This window comes from Gossypium hirsutum, chromosome A13 (assembly GCF_007990345.1).
Source record: "Gossypium hirsutum isolate 1008001.06 chromosome A13, Gossypium_hirsutum_v2.1, whole genome shotgun sequence".
Taxonomy (NCBI): Eukaryota; Viridiplantae; Streptophyta; class Magnoliopsida; order Malvales; family Malvaceae; genus Gossypium; species Gossypium hirsutum.
Genome location: NC_053436.1, coordinates 14,837,079 through 14,861,260, shown reverse-complemented (window position 1 = coordinate 14,861,260; position 24,182 = coordinate 14,837,079). Strand labels below are relative to the sequence as shown.

The window sequence follows — 24,182 nt, the reverse complement described above, 5'->3', positions numbered from 1 at the left end:
TAATTAGCAGGATTCAGTTCATCAATAAACCAAATTAAGCACAAAAAATATGCAATTTGACATGTTTATCAAATCCCCCTACTTAGCTCATGCTTGACCTCAAGTATGTTGTTCTTTCAAACATTAGAATTAATTCCACAATTTATTAAAAATTGAGCCCCTTTTCCATATCCTCAATCAATGCAAACAACATAGGCAAAAAGAAATAAATGTTCAAATATACATTTTAATCAACAAGTGTCATAAAATTGAAATACGTCAACTAAATAATTTCACTAAATTGAGATTGAATCCCATAATTTGCATGGCATTATTAATTAACTATGCATCAGAAAATTAATAGACAAGATCAAACCTTTTTACGCGAACTAGGATGACAACCCAAGCACCCTATCCCGGTTACTCAGTTCAAACAGTCTTTATTTATTATGTATTGTTTTTTCTCTTTTTTTTATTTTATGGGGTGTTCAGCTAGCGGAATGTTTGTAAGTTATCGACTTGTCACTCGAACCTTTTTACGCGAGACAAGATGACAACCCAAGCACCCTGCCCCAGTTACTCAATTCGGTCACGTTTTCGAAACTTCATTCATAGCCTGAACCTTTATTAATTTATTTATGCACAAGCAAATATATTTTATTCAATCAATAAATTCATGCGAAAAAATTCTAGCTACATATACCAATTTTAAAACCTAAATGTCGACCAATTTATATACTTAAACATTTAATTCGAAATTTGCCCAATTGCTTTAATCATAATTCCTTAGTGAATTGCACTTTTATCATTTATATGATTTAGTCCCTATGCTTAAATTAAGTACTAATTCAACAAAATTACTTAACCAAAATTCAATACGCTTCTAATACAACTCCGTAAATATTAGATAAAAATGTTTACGAGTCCGGTTTATGAAAACGGGGTCCCGAAACCAAACTTTCAAACATCACTGACTTTTGGATCATTATACCTTCCTTTACGGACTTGATCGTACCAGTCCTTAGCAGAGTCTTTCTATCCAAACCTTAGTCCCAAAGGACTCGTCGACACTCTCGTGTTGTGTTGACCTTTATCAGGCCTCGCCACTCTACAAGCCCGTCCTCATTCCACCTTGTTCGTAGTGGTGGGATTACTTCTATTAATCCACCTCTCACACCAACCATTGCTTGGGGTAGTCTTCTGCCCCATAAGTAAAAAGGGGCAATCCAACTTGCTGAACTGACAAAGCCCTTGCCACTATACGAGCTTGTCATCTCACTTGCTCGTTTCCTCCATGCAACTATAATTTCTAGATTATATATATATTTTATGAATTTTTTATATTTTATTTCTATTTATTTTTACAATTTTTTATGGTTTATACAAAAAAAAAATTTACGACATGTTAAATGGCACTTTTTCTTTAGCTCAATCTAACTAATTTTTTTCTTAACCTCGGTCAAAAGAGGTGCCAAAAAGCATAACTTGATATACTATAGGTATTAAATTAGAAAAAAAAAAGAATTTAAATACCAACATAAGAAAATAAATATAGTTTGAGGGACAAATCATAAATTAAGCCACAATGTTATATAGTTTAATCATTTTATACAAAGAAAAAGGAACATTACACATGATTAAAAGAAATGAAAAGTCATTGCATGAATAAATGTGAGTTCAAATATTGTTTTGGTAGATAGAAGCTTTATTAAAGGAAAATATAAGCAATGGTATATGAACGTGAGTTTAAAATGAATTACAAGGTTTTGGAATTAAAAGAGATTGTATTATAGAATAAGATCGGGATTAATAGAAATTAATTTCTAGTTTAACAAATGCCTGAAATGACAATTAATCTAAAGACATGTTAGCAATTACTTAAATGACAATTAATCTAAAGACATGTTAGCAATTAAAGCCATTTAAAGTCATGATTATTGCTTAACATCTTCCACTAACTAGAATTATAACATAAGAAACTAGTAAACTAGTTAATAACTTAAGCTTATAGACTGCTAATTACTTTCCACTCTCTATATATGTGCGCGCGTGCGCGAGTTTCCCTTATTGGGAAAGAAAAGATGAAAATATCATCTTCTCCATCTTTTGTAAATCGAAACAAAAAGAAAGTAAGGAAACATTCCTCTTATTTCTCAAGTGTTGTGGCTTGTAGCAATAAAATTGGTAAGTTTTATTTTTAATTAGAATTGAAATGTTGATAAATGGTACTTAATCAAGAAAATATATGAATGTGACTTAGGAGTAATATTAATGAATAAAAGATTAGTCTACATGTAATAATAAGAAGAAGGGGTAATACAAAAATCATATGAGTAGCACTATATAGAGGAATGCTTAGCGTGTTGGACTGGTTATCTTTTTTGGAACGCTAGAAAACTGACTTCCATTAACAATAGAGTAGAAAAGGCCTGGTCAAAAAAATCAGGGCAACAAAATTACATCAGTCTCGAGAAACCAAACAAACATCAAAATACCCAAAACAAATATTTGAGCGTCTCTCAACCCAAATAAGAAGCCAAAACTAATAGTGCAAAAAGAGCTCCATTTCCTCGTCAATACAGAACAAGGTCACAGAAGTTAAATCGACTGAATCACTCCTCGCCAATCTCCGTCAACGTAAACAGTAGCCACATCTGGGAAGAAAGGCCCACCTCGTGGAAGCAGATGAGCCACAATGTTGGCACTTCGATGGAACATTGCTCAACAAAAGATTTTCTTTAATAAATCCTTACCACCACCACTAATTTTCCATCTGTCTTCATTTGGTGATGTGAGTTTCTTTATAACCGTCAATAAGTCGCCTTCAAAACCAACATGCATGAACCCCAAATCTGCTGCAAAAGTTGTCGCCTGGATCGCTGCCACAGCCTCCGCCAAAAACGCGTTGGGTATCTACCTATTAGGTTGCACACTAGAAGCCAGGACCAGACCTTCAGTATTTCTAATGACATACCGGAGCATGATTGTTTAAAGAGGTTCCTTAAAAATAGCATCAAAATGAGTTATTCTGATGTTTTTAACGAGTTTCAACCACCAATATCCTGATGTGTCAGGCACGAGGGACTTTCTGGCTTTAAATACGGGAAAGGAGGTATGTTAAGCTGATATTTCAGAACAGAATTCTCTGATATGTTTTTGCTTCGGTTTCTTTTGAATATTAAGAAGAAAAATGACTTATGAGGTTAAAATTGTCAATTTCATATTATGAAATTTGAATTATTATTATTTTATTTTAAAATAATAAACGAATTATTTGATACAAAAGCTATATATATGCGATGTGAGGTTATAACCTGACATCTTTCTACAACACTTTCTGAAATTCCTTTGAAGACCACCAAATTAGTTTCATCTTTTTCTTCGTCGACGAAACCCCGATCATGTCACAGCTTCAGATTCCTTTAGGGTTTTGATTTCTTTCCACCAAAGAAGAAATCCTTTTTGATAACCTTAAACCGATCATCAAGGGCGATCCCATACCTTCTGGTGTGCTGAAGACGCGCCATATTTATGGTGCAAATCGTGAGCCTTGGAATATCTTCGACCAAGAATTGCCAGAGTCTTTCTGGGTTCTCACAAAGTTGAAGAAAAAGAGCAAATCAAGAATCGAAAGAACCACGGGAGATGGATGTTGGCTCCAACAGTTTGCCAAAGAAGTGAAGAACAAGGACGGCGGCGAAGTCATAGGGTATGATAAATACTTCACATACACCAGCAAGAAAAACAAGAAATCAAATGGTCAATGGATTATGCATGAGTTCTCTTTGAAAGAGCAAGAAGCTGTTGGTTTGAGTGATTTGGTTATCTGTGAGATTAAGAATAAGGATGCCGCTGCTCTGAGCTCGGATTACGAAGAAAGTAAAGGAGAAATCAAGAAGAACAAGAAACGTAAGTTGATGGAGGTGCCGTCGGATTCAACAAATGATTTTGCTACCGTGCCCGTGGAGAATCAGACATTTGATTATATGGCTCCAGAAGTAGGAGGCTTCTCACCCTTCTCTGCATGTTTAGACCAACAACCAAACCCTTGGACGTCGGCAGGTGTTGGTGGCAATCTTGGAGTGCCTGATTATAATTCTCACCATCTGGTACCTGCCTAACCCTTGCTTTATTTTCATTTTGTACGTTTATATATTCATAAGCTTGTTCATGCATGCTATTGTGACTCAATTTGTGTCTCTCCATCTCTCTCTATATATATTTGATTCTCAAAACTAACCATTGGTATTGATTTGTATATTTAGGAAGAAGCTGATGAGGCTGGAGACGGCAATCTTTTCTTCACGTTCCAAGAACTGGACAGCATTTTGAACTCCGATCAGAGTTGATGTAAATGCCTTCATGTGACGACTTTTTTTCACGTGGTTTTCTTCCTTCTAAATTGGAAGGGTTTTCCACTTAAATTTGGTGTCTTTTTACATTGCCTTTATTTATTTTAATATATTAATACACTAATTTAAAATATATTTTAAAACTAATTTAAATATTTTATAATCAAACATTATTTTTTTTACACTTAAAAAACCCTGGTTTTAATTACTACCGTTGAAAATTTTAATTATCAATATTATATTATTATTTTGGTTTGTGTGTTATTAAATTGTTATTTCTAAAAAATAAATACCTCAAAATATGACATAATAATATGTAAACTTAATCAAACAATTATCAAAATAATCCCAATTATGACGTCAAACACTTACTAAAATAAATTTTAAAACATTGATAGATAATGCAACTTTTTTTTGAAATAAAAATAATGCAACTTAATTACAACGGATAAACATTAAAAGATCAAGAATTAAACATTCAAATACTTATCCGCTTGAAGTAAAAATAGTTAGAACCTATTAAAATCCCCCTTCCATTTATTAGATTCCAGATAAATTAAATCAACAACCCATATGAACCGTGATTGAAATCGATGTCCTTGATCCGGCTCTCCAACTTAGGCTCATCTCCAAAAGCATGTGTGAACTCCATACACCAACACTAACGAGTCAATAACTTTATATTAAATTTAATCAAATCATAAAAACTCATTCCTCCATTAATCTATATATATATTTTAATTAATTTTACAAATTGAAATAATATGTTTCTAGCACCCCACTTTTCTGTGGTGTCAGAACAATGGTTTTGGGGCCACAAATCCAACGCGTGGGTCCATAAATATTGCTATTTAATATTTACGAGTCTTATATAGTGTAATAATAAAACTTTATTTAATGATTTATGTTAAATGAAAGAATAATTAGGTTCAAGTGTAAGACCCTAAAATTAAGTAGTTTTATAAAATAAGGTATCGGGACCTCGTTTCTATAAATCGAGCTGTAAACATTTTATTAAATATTTATGGAGTGTTATTAAGGTCGTATTAAAGTTTCGTTAAGAAATTTTAAAGTTTAAATGGTTAATTAAGTAAAAAGGACTAAATCGTAAAAGTTGGAAAAGTTAAGTTCTATTAGTTAAAGGGGTCAAATGGCTATGGAATTATAAAATAATGGAATTATATGGTAATTATACTATTATTAATGTTAGTGGACAATTATGGGTAAGATTTAGTTAAATTTGAAGTTAATAACCAATGTTAAAATGGTAATTTAGTAATAAATTAAAACAAAACAAAATTTAAAACATGTTTTGTCTTTTAGTTTTGTCTTCAACCGGTTGAATAGGGGAGGAGAACTCCATTTTTGATAGCTAGGGTTCGACCAAGTCTTTTCTTTGCATGGTATGTAGATTTGATCCCATTTTTAATGATTTTTATGTTTTTGAGTCCGTTTTAGCTTAATCTAGCTAGCTCGGGGGTCAATTTGCAAAAATGTTAGAGGTTTAGGGACTTTTAATGAATTTTATTGCATGTGTTTTGATGTTAATTGATAGATTATGGATCCTTGTTGAAAAATAAACAAGTTTTGTTAAGTGATTTTTTAAGGAATTTTAGAATTAGGGATTAAATTATTAAAGGTGTAACTCTATAGGTTTTATTGTGAAGTGATGGTAAATATAGGTTTTTTCAAGGTCCCTTGTAACAATGGTTAACATGGATTTAGATTAAAATGGTTAGATTTTAATTTATAAGCTTAAGGACTAGATTGTGAAAGGTTAAAATGTTATGGGCAAATTGGTAATTTTGCATAAATATGAAATATGGATTAAATTGAATACTAGAAGTATGTAATTGATTGAAATTATCTATTTAGATCAGAATAAACCACGTTTGGACTTAGGCCAAGGAAAAGCTAAAGCTTCGAATTAGTTCGATCTAACTACTACGCCCCTAACTATTGAGGTAAGTCCGTGTGAACAATAATCGTTTTAAAGTTAGGCAAATTAACTATTTACTATGTTGTTTTAATATGATTGGATTTGAATACAAATGTATCAATACTATAATGAATTGATGGATAACGAGTCCCGGTTGAACCTTAGGAATTTATAGGATACAAATGATATGTCATTTGGGATTTCATGTTTCGAGTGCTAGTCTTGGATGTCCTACCGATGGTTGAGGTCCTGCATTTGTTGCGGATACTTCACAGCTCGTGTGAGTAGCATCGTGTAGCTTACATTCTGACCCACAGCTCGTGTGAGCATGCCCATTTCACAGCTCTTGTGAGCATTTATGTAAAGGAAATGTTACAATTATATGTAAAGACACACTATGTGTGAGCTTTCCCGAGTATCGATGTAATTCTAGATGGTTCAACGGGTAAGAAAAGGGAATGAAATAGTAAGTTCACAATTGGGATTTAATATGATGTTATAAAAAGATTGATGAGCTAAATGATGTACTTACATATAAGAAATCTACTTATGCTATGGATGAACTTATTTATATCATGGACAAATGCACTAACTTGTAAATTGATGATGCTGTTTAGGCTTATATTAAGTATTTGGAATGGAACGATAAGTAAGTAAATGGAATGATACATCATCTTATAAAAAGGTTGATGAATTTGCGATGTGTCTTTTGAAATTTACTTATGTTATAAATGAACTTATATGTGATGTTAATGAACTTACTACTTGTGAGTTTGATGGTGTTTCAATAGACTTATACTAAGCTTATGGTATTGGTAATGATTTATGCTTAATCTTTGAATTGTATTAATGAAGTGGTAAGTTATGTTTAAGTTTATACGAGCTTACTAAGAACTCGTTGCTTATGTAGTTGTTTTCTTTTGTTTTATAGATCATTGGAAGTTCGATTTGGTTGGAAGCTCGTCGGAGACCTATCACACTATCCAAAAGTCAATTCGATAATATTTGAGTATTCTGGCCAAGTTTTATAATGGCATGTATAGTGTGAATTGTAATGGTATTTTGGCATGTATAAGTTTTAGAAACCATGTTGGTTTGGTATACTATGATCCCTTAACAAGCTATGTCATTTTGGTTACTTTAATGTGCTTGTTCACAAGGTTCTTTTAATATGTGTTGATGGCTTGCATTTGGTCATATATGGTAGTTAGTTGAAATTGGTTAATATGTTTGGTCTACGGTAATGTTGACATGTTTAGTTAAGGAATGTTTGGATGCAAATTGTGGTGCCTTTGAATGGCATATTGGTTAAGTGATTTAGGATTCTTGAAATGGTATGTTTATACAAGTTTGAATGGTGTTTTGAACCCCTTGAATGTGTACTTAAGTGGTTTGAGAAGTTATGCATGAAATGGTTTTGAAATAGTTTGATTTTAGGTAAATTTTGGGTTCACACGACTTGGGACATGGGCGTGTGACATAGCCGTGTGAGGTACACGATCATGTGTCATTTGAGGATTTCTTAAGATTCAAGTTAGTGAGTTACACGGCCTGGCACGCGGACATGTGGGGCAACTCAGAGAGTTACACGACCTGGCACAGGAGCGTGTGACACAACCATGTGAACCTACTCAGAGAGTTACACGGATGAGGACACGGGTTAGGGGGGTTTAACACGGCCTGGCAACATGGCTTTGTTGTAACACTCCTACCTGTATTCATTGCCGGAATAGGGTACGAGGCATTACCGGAGTTTACGAATTAATTTAATTTTTTTTAAAACTCAATATAACCCATTTATAGATATCTAACCTTCCCTGCAATTTTAAACCGAGACTCATCCAAATCAACCAATCCAATTCAACATATTTTCAAGATAGATTCATGCATATTTATAAGATAACCTCATCACACATCAAAACCAAGATTTGTTAGCCATACCATTGGCTGACCTTACATTCATTTCACAGAATCATTTACTTTATTAGGTTATACATGCCATTGATTTCCAAAATAAAGTTTCTTTATATACCAAAATCCTGAGGTTGATAGTGTGATGTGTCTCCGACCAAATCCAACCTCCGAGCTCTTAACACTACAAAATAGGGGAAAATGAAACAGGGTAAGCATTTTGTGCTTAGTAAGCTCATGTAACAAGAATTATACTTACCTAATATTTTCAATACAATACAATAAACATTCATATATCCATTCAATGCATTATTACCCTAACATGCACAAACTCAACATTCAAGTTAGTACAATAATTTCCATGTATCAATAATATATATACCATAATTGATGTGCTCATCAATACCACGATTTTCATTTCCTTGTTATTTTTCCATATTTATCTCGTTGAATTTATCGGAATTTCGATGGATTTTTCAGAGGTACACTTTTAGTGAACAATTCCGGGCCCGTCAAATCATAGTCATGTGCACACATTTCCATTTCAGAGAGCACACTCCCGCGAACCTCAACCTTGCAGCGGGATTACCAGTCCAGGTTAAATCCCCTGCAATATAAACTCATAGAGTATTGTCGGGATTACCAGTCCAGGCTAAATCCCCTGCAACGACAATTACTCTAATGAGCTTGGATCTGAATTACCAGTCCAGGCTAAATTCAGACCCTAATTCGGATTACCCGTTAGGCTAAATCCATTTTCCACATATTCTTCCAGAGGGATATATCAGGATAGGATCACTCGTCCAAGCTAGATCCTTTTTACCGTCAATTCCTTCTCAAAGATCCATCGAATTTTCCTTTCATTCAACTGAAATTTCTTCCCCTTTTTATCAAATATATCAATGTTTTATCAATTTTCATACAATGAACATTCAAATTATATTCACATCAATAACATAAATTTGAAGTTTTTAATAATATAATTCAAGTTACATGAACTTACCTTGATACTTGTTCGTGTACAAAAATCTATTAATCCCGAACTTTTTCCTTTCCTCGATCTAGCTTCGTATTTGAATCTTCTAGATTTGGTGCAAAAATTATGGAATACCAGCTTAAAAAACCCCTCCTATGGTGTTTTGGCTGATGAGAATGAAGAAAAATAAAGAGAAATCTAGATATTTCCTATTTAGTCCTATCTTTATTTAGTTAATTATGCAATATTCTAATTTTGCCCTTAAATCATCAATTTTCCTGTTGATTTCATGCCTTGCCATCCAGCCCAAATAAATTTTGGGTCTAATTGCCTTTTAAATCCTTTCTCATTAGACACTTAAGCTATTTAATCATTCTAGCAACTTTTACACCTTTTCCAATTTAGTCCTTTTCATTTAATTGCCTACCCAAACGTTAAAATTTTCTAACTAAATTTTAATACCACATTACTAACATTTTATAAATATTTATAAAAATATTTCCTACTCAAGTTTACGAGATCAAGGTCTCGATACCTTTTTTTTACCTAATTCCTTCAATAATTCTTTTTTCTAACTAACCACTAAATCGGTAAAAATTTTTCTATTGATATTTTCATATTATTTTCCTATTATATTAATATTCATGCAATAATTTTTTAAATAATTTTTCTTTAAATCAGATTTGTGGTTACGAAACTACTGTTCCGATAACCTTGAATTTAGGCTATTACATTTGTGACCCCTATTTTCTTTCGTTTTATTTCAAATTAGTCCCGAATTGCTTCTAAGCTATTTCTAGGGTCTCTAAAGCTCAATTTAGGGACGAAATGTATGTGATTGAATGGTTTATGATATATTTACGTTATTGAATATTATGATTTTTTTAATATTTTTAATTGTACAGTAATGCTCCGCAACCTTAATCCGGTGATGGAGTCGGGTTAGGGGTATTACAAATGCAACTTCTGCACAACCGACATAAGGCTCCCAGGGTGGATCCACATTGGGCTCATCATCTGACCCACCAACATCTGCAATGTAAGAGGTCCATTCACCAGTGAATGTCGTAGGGTACTGTCAACCCTTCTCGTGTACTTTTCAGAATGTCCCCAATCAGATTTAGATTGCGAACCACTAGAAGCTGATTTCATTCCCCAATAAGTATTTCCAGCATTAAACATCGACCCATCGAGGTGCATGTCGCATCCACTAATAGAGTGTCGTGCAGGGGTCGTGTATTCCGTCCTGCAACCAAAAATAGACGGTTTAGTGTTTTACCTCCCACTAACGGAGTGTTGGGCAGGGATTGTGTATTCCTCTTGAATAGTAGTAGATGTTGAAGTCGCAAGTGTTTCATCTAGCCTTGAAAATTCCATGTATAGCTCAAGATAAGGCGATCCACTACCAAGGTGTGTTTGCACCATCACCTTCAAGTCACGAGCACCTTTGATATCAAATGAGTCATATGTCATGGGATCAACCGAAGCACAAAATCGATACTTAATAGATGAAACTCTCATTGGCGTTGTTCCGAAGATTTTGTGCCTAATTCTTTTACAAAGTTCTGTCAATCCTATGTTTTGGTTAAAACCAGTCGCTGTGTTCTTTGATAAAAAAACGTCGTTCTAGGTGTCACGGATCTCACCATCGTAGTAAATAAAAAAAATTACTACGTCCACTTATTTTCCACCAAATTATCTGTCGAAAGAAATTCAAAAAAAAACATTATGCAAAAATATAATGATTTGTATAAAAATTAACACAATAAATCAACTTATTCCTTCTCAAATTCTTCAATTTCTATTCTTTTGAACTTCTTCAATTTCTCTTGTTGTAACTTATGCAACCAAAGAATGGAATTTGGGTCATTTATAGCCAAAGGGATAGTGGGATGCTCATTTCTATATAATTCCCTGGATAGTGGGGGTTGAAATTTGTAGGGGAAAAACATTACAAGGAGGATGCACTGTCACCAGCACTACTGAAAAAGGCATCCAGTTGGGAGCTTTTTCAGTACTTTTGCTGACAGTGCATCTTGCTTAGAGTGTTTTTCGACCCTAACTATCAGATTTCTCCGAAATCCCGGGATATTTTTTCAGAACCATCTTCTCAAAGTTATTTTTTCAAAATCATCGTAGAAAAAGCGTCTAGCTGGAAGCTTTTTCTGTACTATTACTAAATGTGCATCCTACTTAGAGCTTTTTTAAAAAAAAAAACAAAATTCATGTTGTCAAAATAATTTTTTCAAAACAAATCACGTCAAATTTATTTTTTCCAGAACAATACTTAGCAATTAAAAAAATTTAAACCTTAAACCCTAATTTAATTTTTTTTAAACCCTAATCAAACCCAAAAACCCTAAACCTAAGCCCTAATTTACAAATAACCCACAGGAGACTACATGGGGAAAAGTAAGTCCATGTTAGCGTACTTTTTCCTGATACGAGGAAAAACATGTCCTCGTTATCGTGCTTTTCTGTGTTATCCCCTGAAAACTCGTCCATGATAGCACGTATTTGGGTTTTCAGTCCATACCTGTTATTATTTTTTGGAACGGCCCATTTCCGTAAATAATTTCAGAAATGGGCCTTTATTGGTACTATACCCAATTTTGGTTCTATTAAAAGATTTTTATTAAATGAATTTATATAATAATAAATAAATAAACAGTTAATTTTTTTATTGAAATACTTTATTTGAAATTATTTTATTTCCATCAACCAAAAAAGTAAAAAAAAATTGTATTACTTTAATTTTAAATAACAAATTTTAATTATTTATATAATAAGTAAGTTTATATTTCATATATAACAGCTTATAAATAATACATTTATATAATTTAAAATGTTATATTATATTTTTATTATAGTCAATTTATTATCTATAAAAAATTTTATGAAAATTGAACAAGATTTTAATTTACAATATATGAATTATGACACATAAAAAATTATAATTTGTACAAATATGCTTTAATGACTATTAAGGTTTTTTATTAGCATTATATCTAAATTATCAAAATATTGATATATTTTAATTATATTTATTAATTATTATTTTAAATAATGTTATTTTTCATTAAAATTATATTATACCTTAAATATGATATGAATTTTTTTAATATTATTAAAAAATTATTGATCTACAATATATCCAATTTTTGCTATGGTATAAATTCTTTAATTATTAATTGAAAATTTGTTAATATATTTGAGTTATTTTCAATAATTTGAACAATGAACTAAAAAAATAATTAAAAATTTAAAATATATTATTTAAAAAATTAAAAATTAAAATTACAACATTGAAAACAAGTGAGAAATGAACAACTTATGGCCCTTAATCTTAGTTATTGTATCATTCAGATTTGGCATGGGAAAGCAACTGAAACAGGTTTAGATCAGTCTGATAGAACACTATATATCTCCACTATTGCTGACGTAATGATCTTGTCCGAGGCTTGTGATTAAATTATTGATCAAATTAAATGGAACAGCCCCTGATTTCTTCGGCTCCCGATAGAAGTTTCCTATAACCGGTTTTGCCGCTTTAGTCTGCAAAACCCAGAAAACACGGCCTTCATTTTATCTTATGAAATCAATCGGTTTAATTGTTTCTAAAGAATATTTTACATACAGCTTCCACTAAGTGATAATGAGGGATTTGAGGGAAGAGATGATGGATGACATGTGTGCCAATGTCATGGTGGATATTATTGAATAAACCATAATCAAGATCCACTGTTGTAAGCCCTCCTCTGAGATAACTCCATTCCTGTCATGTAAATGAAAAAAACCTCTCAAGTTTGAACAATTTTTTACTCTTAAATGCCTACATACAAAGTTAAATTGTAGGTTACCTTGCCACGGTACCAAGGTAGTTTGTGCTCATGGCCATGGTGATGTAGATAAGTCAATAAATCTAGCCATATCACGAAAATCTACGAAACCAGAATAAAATGGCTCAGCTTGATCGATCGAAACTTAAGCGCAAGTGACTCACACAACTTGACGTACCAAATAGGGAATGCCATAGAGCTTAAACACGTGGGATGGACCAACTGTAAAAGATACGTAGGCAAGTATAATAACCATTGGAGACCAACAGGCATTGGATATCATCACAAGTTTCCTCTCTTGGGGGCTAAACAAGTTGCTGTAAGGGTTGAAATGAGATCCTTCTTTGCCTGGGCTTCTAAACCACTGTAATGAAAACAAAAATAGCCAAATTTAACTCCTTACTAGCCAAACAAAACAAGCTTTCTCACCAAATACATGGGAATTGCAAATAGGAGAAAGGGGACGGTGAATCGCAGTAATGGCGTACTGGTGTCGAGTTTCTTGTAAATATTCTCAGGCAACTGAGATTAAAAACCAAAAGTATGAAGGGTTAGTCTGGAACTTGATATATATAGCACGGATGAATTATAAGAAAAATAAGGTCGAAAATGTTGTACCGGCACCCATGACTCATCCTTTTCGACATTTCCGTGGTTCTGATGATGAGTTCTATGGCTTATTCTCCTGTAAGATTTTCAGATTATGTTATGTAGTTGCAATCATACAAAATAAAGAACAAATATTTACCTGATTGAACTTACCATCCATGGTAAGGAACAAGAATTGAAGAATGTAAGATATGTCCCACCACACTATTCAAAATTGCATTGTCTGAAAAGCTTCCATGGCCACTGCAAATCCAAAACTAAGATAAAGAGTTATATTAAAAACAAGAAAAAGGAAATGAAGTGTACTATTACCAATCATGTCCAAGGACAAAGACAGCCCAAAACATGGTTCCTTGGGCAAACCAGTAGATTGGCCAAAACAACTAACTATTGCAGTAGACTGCAGCTGCTGCTAAAGAAAAAACCACACTGACATCCCTAAAAACATAACTCATTGACCTCCATGGATTCTTGATCCAACACTGCTTCGGTATGGCAGCTCGGATATCGGCAATCCGGAATTGAGGAGGTGAACTCGGATCAAAATCACCTTGCTCATTCATTCCATTAACATACACCCTTTTCAACTCCATTGTTTCAAATCATGTATCTAGGATGCGACAGGTGACCAATGGTTGCTTTATCTCCACTCCTTTCTCACCTTTATATATATATATATGTGAACTTGGAATTTGATATTTATGCTAACAAATCTGATGAAAAAAAACATTAGCTAATAAAAATATATAAATATAAGTAAACAAATATTTATATATATAAATAAATTAAATTAAATAATTTATATTTAAATTATCAGATATAAAAAACAAATAAATAACATAACAAAAACCAAAAATAAGGAATGAGTTTTTGGGTCTAGCATTTAGTGTAAGCCTCAACTACTAGAAGTTTGGAACTACACACCCGACACACAAAGCAAAGTTCCAAGTTTAAAAACTCAATTTCTTTTAATGTGGGTTCTTATATATATACACATCTCATACTTGGTATTTAATCAATGTGGGATCTAAGCTTTTCTTTTCCCCAACAAATGCTTCCAAGTAGCTTACTTTGAGCACCAATTTCTCATTCATCACTCAACCATTTTGAGCATATGATCTACCATTGTAAAGGTCATGGAGTAGAATATGAAACCATAAATTTATGATTCAACTCTCCACCTTTATCTATTGAGAATATACCTCAAAGTTCTTATAAATTACAATTTTTCCAACATTTACATTTATGAGTTCAAACTTTATTCTATTTTAAGTATAATGTGAATTTTATTCAAATTTATTATAGCTTAGATCCGAAAGCTATCAATTCGTCTATTTATGCATGTAATAGTTTTATTATTATTGATTGTAATTTATAATTCCATTTGTGAAATCGGTAATCATACTATTTGGTCCTGAAGTTGAATTCTCAAATTGCTTATTGTTTATTATTTGATTGTTTTTTTTTTACTATTTTTTTTAGTTTTGTTTGATAAAAAATTATATTTTCCCCAACTTCGTCCAGGGAAATCCTTTTATAAATAATAATGATTTGTGCCGAAAGTAGTTAATAAATTTCATTCAAACATGTTTTTATCATTTGTAATGCATATATTAATTTTAGTATTTTACTGATGGATCTAAGAATTTAATATCTATTCTTTAATTTGATATAATTCGGCCGACGTTAGTTAGTTGAAATAGTAATTATTATGGCCAAAATGTTGAGTTCAAATTTATCCCTTAAAAATATTCATTCCAACTTCATGCAAAAATATATGTATTGTGTTAGAAAAATATTTTTAAGAGAAATTCACATAATCATGTTATCGATATAGTTAAGGATTTTAATTATTCAGACTAACTAATTTCATTATAAAAACAGATGATCAAATTATATCAAATTAAAATATAATAACTAAATCTCAAATGCAAACATAGTAGAGAGATCGGAGATGTAATTTTACCATTTTTATTTTAAAATCTAAACTTTTTATTTTTTTAAAAAAATCAAAACTTTTTCCAAGATCAAACCTTTTTTTTTTAAAAAATCATTTATTTTAAAAAGGGGAAGGGGAAAAAAAGGATTTTTGGGGCTCTTAGGGGCAGAGGACCAATGTTCCGGTGACGTCCCCTTCATCAAAGCCCAAACCCAATCCCTCATGATATGTGTATGGGAAAAAAAAGAAGAAGAAAAGAAATAAAATGTTTGTTGTTGTTGTTGTTTTTTTAACTTTTTTTTAAAGAACAAAATATGAAAAGCCTCCATTTGACGAAAAAGAAAAGTAAAAAATAAGATAAAAACAAATACCTCCATTTGACCAAAATTAAGTGGGCTTCGAATGGGCCCAAGAAAAACCAAATATACAAATGGGCCTCCAATTGGGCTCGAACAAAAATAGGTGTCTATACTAAAAAAAAACTAAAATTAAGTCTAAAAGAGGGGGAGGAAATTAAAAAGATAAAATAGTTTTTCAATCCAAGTTTTCTCTATTAAAACTTAGGTAATTCCCTATAAAATCTGACTAAATTACCTAAAAAGGCCCATTTCCAAGTAAATTTACGAAAATGGGCCAATTACAACATTATTTACCGAAAAGGGTCGTTTTTGACAAAAGCGCTTACGTGGCCGCGTTTTAGGGGGAAAAAACTAGGAAATCGCACCCTCCTCTCAACTTATTTTCACACAAAATTTCTTAATAATTTAGCAAAAATTCTTTACAATTTCTCCCTAGGGCTCTCAAATTTCTTATTAAATTTCTCAAAGCTCTTTATAATTAATTATTTACTTTTATTTTTTCTAGATTAGTATTATTTTTTTATAATTTCAAAAATATTTGATTGTGTTAGCAACGGCCGGGGGATTAATTCGTCTCGATTATAAACATATCTCCGTCGAACAAATAAAAATGGTAACTGTTTATTTTAATTTTTAAATATTATTTAATATTTTTTCATTTATGTAATTTTAATTAATTTGTATTTTATAATTTTTTTATAATAGTCTGTAGATCAGGTGTTACAATGTTATATTCGTAACATGTCTAGTCTGCCATCACCGTTGATAGAAAATTACTTGAGGGAAGTGGGTTTTTGGCATGCGGCCACTATAGGCCGGGGGTGCAAGTTGAACCCGAAACTCATCAGCGCATTAATAGAGAGGGGGAGATTAGAGACGCACACATTTCATTTTTCATGCGGAGAGTGTACTATCACTTTGGAGGACGTCCAGTTACAATTAGGATTGCCAGTGGATGGGGCTGCACTCATCGGGTTTGTTCAATCTACTAATTGGGGAGCCATATGCTACGATCTTTTGGGTGTGATTTCGGATAATATTTACAGAGGTCAGATCGAGATGGGCTGGTTACGAGACACATTCCCGGAGTCAAGGATGATTCGACTGAATTAGAAAGAATACGATATGCTCGGGTATACATCCTTGAAATAATTGGAGGTTCTTTGATGCAAGACTTGTCACAAAACCTCATACATCTGAGGTAGCTACTGAAACTCGTTTATTTTAGAGCAGCTGGCAAACTTAGTTGGGGGTTTGCCGTGTTGGCAACATTATACTGGGAGATGTGCTGGGCGACACCACCAAATAAAGTAAAAATTAGAGGTTGCCTATCACTACTACAATTATAGGCTCGGTTTCAGTTTCTATTTTTATGTCCTCGAGTGAACCACCCATATACATTTCCACTCATAACAAGGTAAAATTTTTATTTAATTTTACAATTATTCCATAGACTTAAAATAAAATTGTATGCTGAAAATTTATTTAATTAGGTGGAACCATCTAGCAAGTTATGTTGGAATACCTACTACTCTTGAAGATATACGACTTCTATTAGACCAACGGTCGGAAGCGCAAGTAAGTATTAAATAAAATATATATACATAAAATAGTCGTTTCATATTTAGTATTTAGTATTTAGTATTATGTATATAACTAATATTTTTATCCCGTTCATATAGTTTCAATGGATACCATACGAGGATCTGGCAATACAGGCAGTAATTCTAGAAGAATTCTTTCAAAATCTGAACATTTGGCATGTTAAGGTCCCATTGGTAAACTATTCTATTGTCGAGATGCACCAGATGGATAGAGTGTTGCAACAATTTGGATTTTCACAACCGATTCCTAAGGAACCTAAGGTGCTCGATGAGCAGCACAAAATTAACTTACGACTAGCGAATACTAATTAGCTGTTATTCTGGTTGGAATATATCAAAATTTTAGAAAACATATACGATCTTATACCTAATCGCGAACCGATCATCGTCTCAGAGTTAGCATGCACCTTGGATTACATGCCATGGTTTAGGATCTATGGCAAGCCATATTTACTGTCGGGAGAGCAAACGCGTTGGCAAATCTGTGTGGAAAGGGAACGACGGGGCCCTTTAAATCCAAAGAGAAAGGATGATGGCACGAGCCCATCAATAGCGCCTATACAATCACCTGGCCTATCAACAACGTCCACACAATCACTGGGCCCAATGCCTTAACCTACGACACCCACATCACAGCCCTTTCAGATTATGTCAAGTGAATATCCTAGCCTTTATATGTATCCTAACCCATATATGTTTCCTTTTCTTATTCCTATGCCTGGTTGGAATGCATAGCCCGGTGCATCTCCTTTTTCGATGATTCCAACTCAACCAATGATATATAGGCCATCGTCACCGGAGGGATCACGTGAGGCACCGTCGGAGAGCTCATCTTATTACCATTCCCCATCACCTTATGGGATTCAAACACCTTCGCCGTAGGTAATGCAAACACCTCTACATTCTTTATTCTACTAGGGTGGGTCATCCTCTTAACACCCACAACCGAAGCAACCACAACCCCCGTCAGAGCAACCAAAGAGGAATCCAATGCGTAATCATCGTCCACCTCCATGTGGCACTGATTTCGACCAGTATATACATTGATTTATTTTTAATATATTTCTAGAAGCTGTTTCTATATTGTTTCATTTAATAAAAAAAAGTTGATTTTTTTATATTTTAATAGTAAATTAATTTTTTTTATTTTATAATTTTAATAAAATATAAGTTCTTTTGAATAAGACGGAATAGAAATACTGCAACATCGTTTCATTACAGCAATTATCAACTATTTTGGTTTGGACATGATTGAATTGTATGACTTGGGTTCCTACACCATCCACACAACTTTTGTTGGTTCGTTCTTTCCCGGATATCTATATTATTATGTATTCTACTCGAGCAAGGTCGACCTTTTGGTTTACGACACAATTTTCTATCTGGTAACAACTTAAACGGAGCAAGTGATATAGACGATCACTTACGTTCATTTGGGATCGATGGGAATACGTGTCTCCACATATTGTACATGTTTCTATTTTGTACACTTCGTCGACATATCTCATTGGATCCAAACAGAGATTCTGACCAGCTGCAATTGCATGAGCGCATGGATAACAAAGTGCATCAAACGTCCCACAATTGAAATCCCTATTTATCAGGTGTGCACAATATTGCCCGCCAATAATACATTGGCTCGGTCTGTCAAACTCTATTACACGAAACTATAGATTGTCGCTATCGTGACATACAGTGTGCATCGTGTTGGCCCGTGTCTTGGCCTTGTTAATTTCTTGCAATACCTTCCGTAACCATACATGGCCTCCCTGTATTTGGCCTTTATAATTCACTACTTACTTTGGAAATAGTGCCGCCAAACGAAAATATATCTCTTGCACAACTGACGTTATCGGTAAATGACGCGTTCTTTTTAGAACATAATTTATGCATTCAACCAGGTTTATGGTTATATGACCATATCATAGGCTGTCGTCGTATACTTGTATCCACTGTTCGAAGGGTATGCTACAGGGGTAGTCTGCTCATTGATCGTTATTTAAACGCAAAATCCTCAACATCTCATCCTTATTGATCTCGTACCCTACCAATATAAGTTGATAGCGAAAATTACATACCAATATTCTATTCAGGATAAATTGAATATTACAACCGACAGTATATTAATAGAGATTAAATACCCATGTTGGTCACTTACTTTCGTTCAGTCGTAGACTGATATTGCCTGTAGGATTTGAACGCAACGTACCTTAGACAATACCGATAGAGTGTAATGCCCCAATTTTCGAGAATCCTGTGAATGTTGGCATAGGTTTAATTATGTTAGTGGGCCTCTAGAAAGCCCAAACTTAAGATAGAACCTGACAATTTTAGTTAATTTTTGTTCCATAACAAAAAGGGGGTGAAATTATGAAATAGAACCTATGTGAAAAGGTTTGAAAATGCTATAGGCTAAATTGAAGTGACCAAATAAATAGGAGTGCAAAATAGGAGGATTTGCATGACAAACCTCCCATTTTACATGAAGTGGCCAGCCATTATGTTGTTGTAGACAAAATGTACACTTGATATCCATAATTTATGGTACAAATTGATACAAATTGATAATAGGTTAGGTAAATGTTTCATGATAATAGGTTAGGTAAATGTTCCATGATAATAGGTTAGGTAAATGTTCCATGATAATAGGTTAGGTAAATGTTCCATGATAATGGGTTAGGTAAATGTTTCATGATCAGAATTTCATGTCTTTTGTATTAAAGAATTAAATGGATGAAATATGAAGTTTTATTAAAAGAAAAAGGGGTGAAAAGAACAAAGTTTTGTCCATCTTTGTTCATCATAGCTGAAAGTTAGAGAAGAGAAAGGAGAGGAGAAAGCTCTTGAGTATTCGGTCATTAGGAGGAGGAAAATTGAAGGTAAGTTCTTGGTACCTTGCTTCTATTTTGAGGTTCATGAGTTCTTCTTGATTCTACCTTAACTCTTGAAGCATATTTTGGTTTTTAGTTGTGTTGTGAGCATTTAGTCATGAATTAAAATGAAGGAAATGGTTGTTGTTTCATGTTCTTTTGATGAAAAATGGAAGATAGGTGAAGTTGAGCCAAACAAATGAGCATGCATATGCCTTAGATGTTAAAGGGAAAAATCAGCTAACATGTTGTGCTTTAAAATGATGAAATGGAGATTATACTTAAGTAAAATCATAGATATGTGATGATTGATTGGTGATATACATGTTTAAATAACATGCATGCAAGGTATGTGTGAAAGAGTGATTTGGTAATAAATCTGCTTGGGACAGTAGCAGTAACGTGACTTTGGAAATCACCATAAATTGTGGGAGATGAATTAGAAGCTGAATAAATTATGTAATTAAAGCTTATTGAGTCTAGTTTCTAATGAAATAAACAAGAACATATTTTGAATTCTATACAATGAGAAATTTGATTCGTAATGAAGGGTGGTCAGATTAGTCAAACAGTGAAATATGGGAAACTTTGAGAAAAATATGGTATTGATTGGCCATACCAAAAATTCTGAAAATTTTATGGATAAAAGATATATGAGTCTATTTTCAGGGAAAATTAACGGCACTTGATTTGGAGTTCCGTAGCTCCAGTTATAAATAATTTAGTGACTGTTGCTCAGGAAGACAGCTTGCAGTGAAATTATGATTATGTGGTAAACGTTGACAAAAATTTGTTAATGAGTTGCTTATTGATTTCTTATAAGCTTACTTGATCTGTAGGTGTGGTTGGCCGAATATTGTAAGGGGTTAATACGTAGTTTGTATTTGAATAGTTAGATTAACGTGTTAGTAATCCAATTGTAGGCAGTTCGTGTGTGGATCTCGTCAGCATATCGTCGCAAACAGGTGTGTAACTGACACCCTCTCATAGACTAGATTGGCAAAAGCCGAAAAGCCGAAATGCCGAAAAGTCGGTATTTTTGGAATTTGCGAGTGTGCGAATGCTTGTAAGATAGTTGGGTTTGTATATTTGGTAATCTAAAGTAATAAACTGCAGTACGCGCGATTTCGTACATTTTGATAATTTGGGCTTAATGGGCCAAAGATCGGGTTCATGGGCCAACGGGCCCAATTCGGTAAGTATGCGCGGTAAGTGTTCTGATAGTACGTAAATAGTTAGGATATGCATGAAAACCCTAAAAGTAGCTAAATTACTATAATACCCCTATGTATGGAAAATTACTGTTATACCCCTAGGTGCAAAATTACCGTTATACCCGTAGGGTTAATTTTGACTGAAAAGCATAGCGATTTGATTCTGTATGATGTATGCCATGATTATATATATCTGTTGCATGGGGACATGGGTTATATTATGGAGGAAGCGTCCTGGTGGCTATGCCACAATTATCTGATCTGGTGGCTCTGCCACAAATATTTGATCTGGTGGCTCTTCCACAAATATCTGATCTGGTGGCTCTGCCACATATATCTGTTCTGGTGGCCCTGCCACGATTATCTGTATCTGGTGACTCTGTCACATTATCTGTTCTAGCAGCCATGCTGCAAATTCTGTGGTGTGTAGCAGTTGGGTGGGTCGAGTAGTCTCCCCACATGGTTAACGCTGGTACGGGGGTGTTATGGATGAATCTGGGTTGGGTTTCTGCATAAACATGTAATATCTGTTCTGTTCTGTTATGGGCCTATGGGCTTTATTCTGAATTCTGTTCTGGGCTAAGGCCAACTTATTATGTTTCTATGGGTTGAGCTGATTTAGACTATGGTTGGGTTATTTTACATACTGAGTTTCCCCAAACTCATCCCTTTTATTTTCATCCACGCAGGTAATCCCAGCTACAGTGAGCTTGGAGCTGTGAGGGAATTCGGAGTGGCCACCCGTTCTGAAAGTTTGATTTTCTTTTGGTGAACTGGACATCCTTTTATTTACGTTTGAAGTTTTGGGTTTTTAAATGTAATAAGGCCGCTTATTTATTTTGATGGTTTGTAATATGTATTACTAAGATAGGTAATACTTATTTTAACTGTTGAAATTGGATAGCTTTAGGGCGCGTTTTCAAAAACAACAGTTGATTTCAAAATAACACGACAACAAGCAAAGCTTCCGCAATGAAAGTATTTTCCAAAATTAATCACTTTTCCTAAAAATGACTTAATCAAATCGGTTTCCTAGAAATATCCATGACGTTAAGGTGTGGCAATGGCCGTATGCATGTCTAGGATTGGATCCGAAGGGAGCTTGGTACTTAAGCAGTCCGATGGACTCACCACCTTTTTTTCGGTTTCCTACCTGGTGCACAGCTTCCATTCACTTTAACCCTTAATGAATTAATCTTTTGAACATCAAGTACGATTTTCTGGACTTAGAATGGAAATTTTATTTTTTTTAACGTTTTTGATGTGGCATGCCGGATCCGGCCATAACTTCTGGGCCGGGTTTGGGGTGCTACATTTAGTGGTATCAGAGCCCAGTTACAACAACTCGACTGTGGAATAGATTTACAAAATTTAGATCTTCGAAAACAAAAATTTTATAAAGATTGCGAAAAACGCGATTTTCAAAATATAGATCTTTAGAAGGTGGCATTCCGAATCTCTGGCTCAAGCCTGTAAGTATTACTCTGAACTCTTCTGAATATTTTTATAAATTATCTGTCTGTACTGAAACCCTACTAGGATACTCTAGATAGGATTATTCTGAAACCATAGGAAAATCTGATAAGAGACTGAAACTGTAGCTAGCCTTCGATTCTGCGAAAACAAACTCTGAACTACTGTCTGATTCATAAAACATCTGTAATAAACACTGGAATATTAATTGATGCATAAAAATTCGTAATCAAGATAATACAATATGAGTACAAGAGCTACTCGTGGAAGAGGCCGTGGACGTGGCCGAGGAAGGGCTCGAGCGGTATCTTCGTCTTCGAGACATATGTCGGCGGCAGATACACCAGTACCACCGACAACAAAGGTAGAGTCTCATGACCGCGGTGCCGAGGATGATTCCCTGTCACAGGCAATGCTTCGTGTTCTGGAAAGGGTTGCCGGAGCAAGTTCAGGCAACAAAATTTAGGGATCTATTTCTGAATGACTTCGGGACTAACGGAACGGAGATCTTTAGGGGCGTGTCTGGTATAGCCCCGAATGTGGTGGAATATTGGTTGGAGGCCACAGAACGGATTATGGACGACTTAGACTGCTCTGAAAAGATTGTGAGTGGAGTATCTGTATTAAGTCCCTTGGGTCACTCGGTTAGGGTAGACAAACTGTATAGGAATGTACCCTTAGAAACTCAAGGCAAGGTTTTTCCTGGAGATCTGATAGAGTTACCGTTCAGAGAGTTTGACCTCATTCTGGGAATGGATTGGCTTGTTAAGCATAAGGCGACTCTGGATTGTGCTTCTAAACGAATGGTGTTAAGAACTACAAAGGATGAGGAGGTTATGGTGATAGGTGAGAGAAGGGATTATTTGTCCAATGTGGTGTCGGCATTAAGAGCCGAAAAGTGGATTCGGAAAGGTTGTGAGGCCTAATTGGTATTTTCAAGTCAGTCGGAAGAGGAGGGACTGACAGTGGATAAGGTTAGGACCGTAAAGGAGTTCCAAGATGTTTTTCCGGAGGAGCTTCCAGGATTGCCTCCGAATCGAGAAGTTGAGTTTGGAACAGACTTGTTGCCTGGAATGGCGCCTGTGTCTATCGCACCGTATAGGATGGCACCGAAGGAA

At 34.1% G+C, this 24,182-nt stretch overlaps 1 protein-coding gene and 1 pseudogene across 1 annotated transcript; one reads left to right on the top strand and one right to left on the bottom strand.

Annotated features, from left to right (window-relative positions):
* Window positions 1-2,345: 2,345 nt before the first annotated feature.
* On the top strand, window positions 2,346-4,402 carry LOC107894922 (uncharacterized). The gene is made up of 2 exons (XM_016820090.2): window positions 2,346-4,088; window positions 4,245-4,402. The coding sequence occupies exons 1-2, from the start codon at window positions 3,750-3,752 to the stop codon at window positions 4,326-4,328; spliced, it is 423 nt and encodes a 140-aa protein (XP_016675579.1). The 5' UTR covers window positions 2,346-3,749; the 3' UTR covers window positions 4,329-4,402.
* Window positions 4,403-12,515: 8,113 nt separating this feature from the next.
* On the bottom strand, window positions 12,516-14,241 carry LOC107894923 (acyl-lipid omega-3 desaturase (cytochrome b5), endoplasmic reticulum; annotated as a pseudogene).
* Window positions 14,242-24,182: the final 9,941 nt, after the last annotated feature.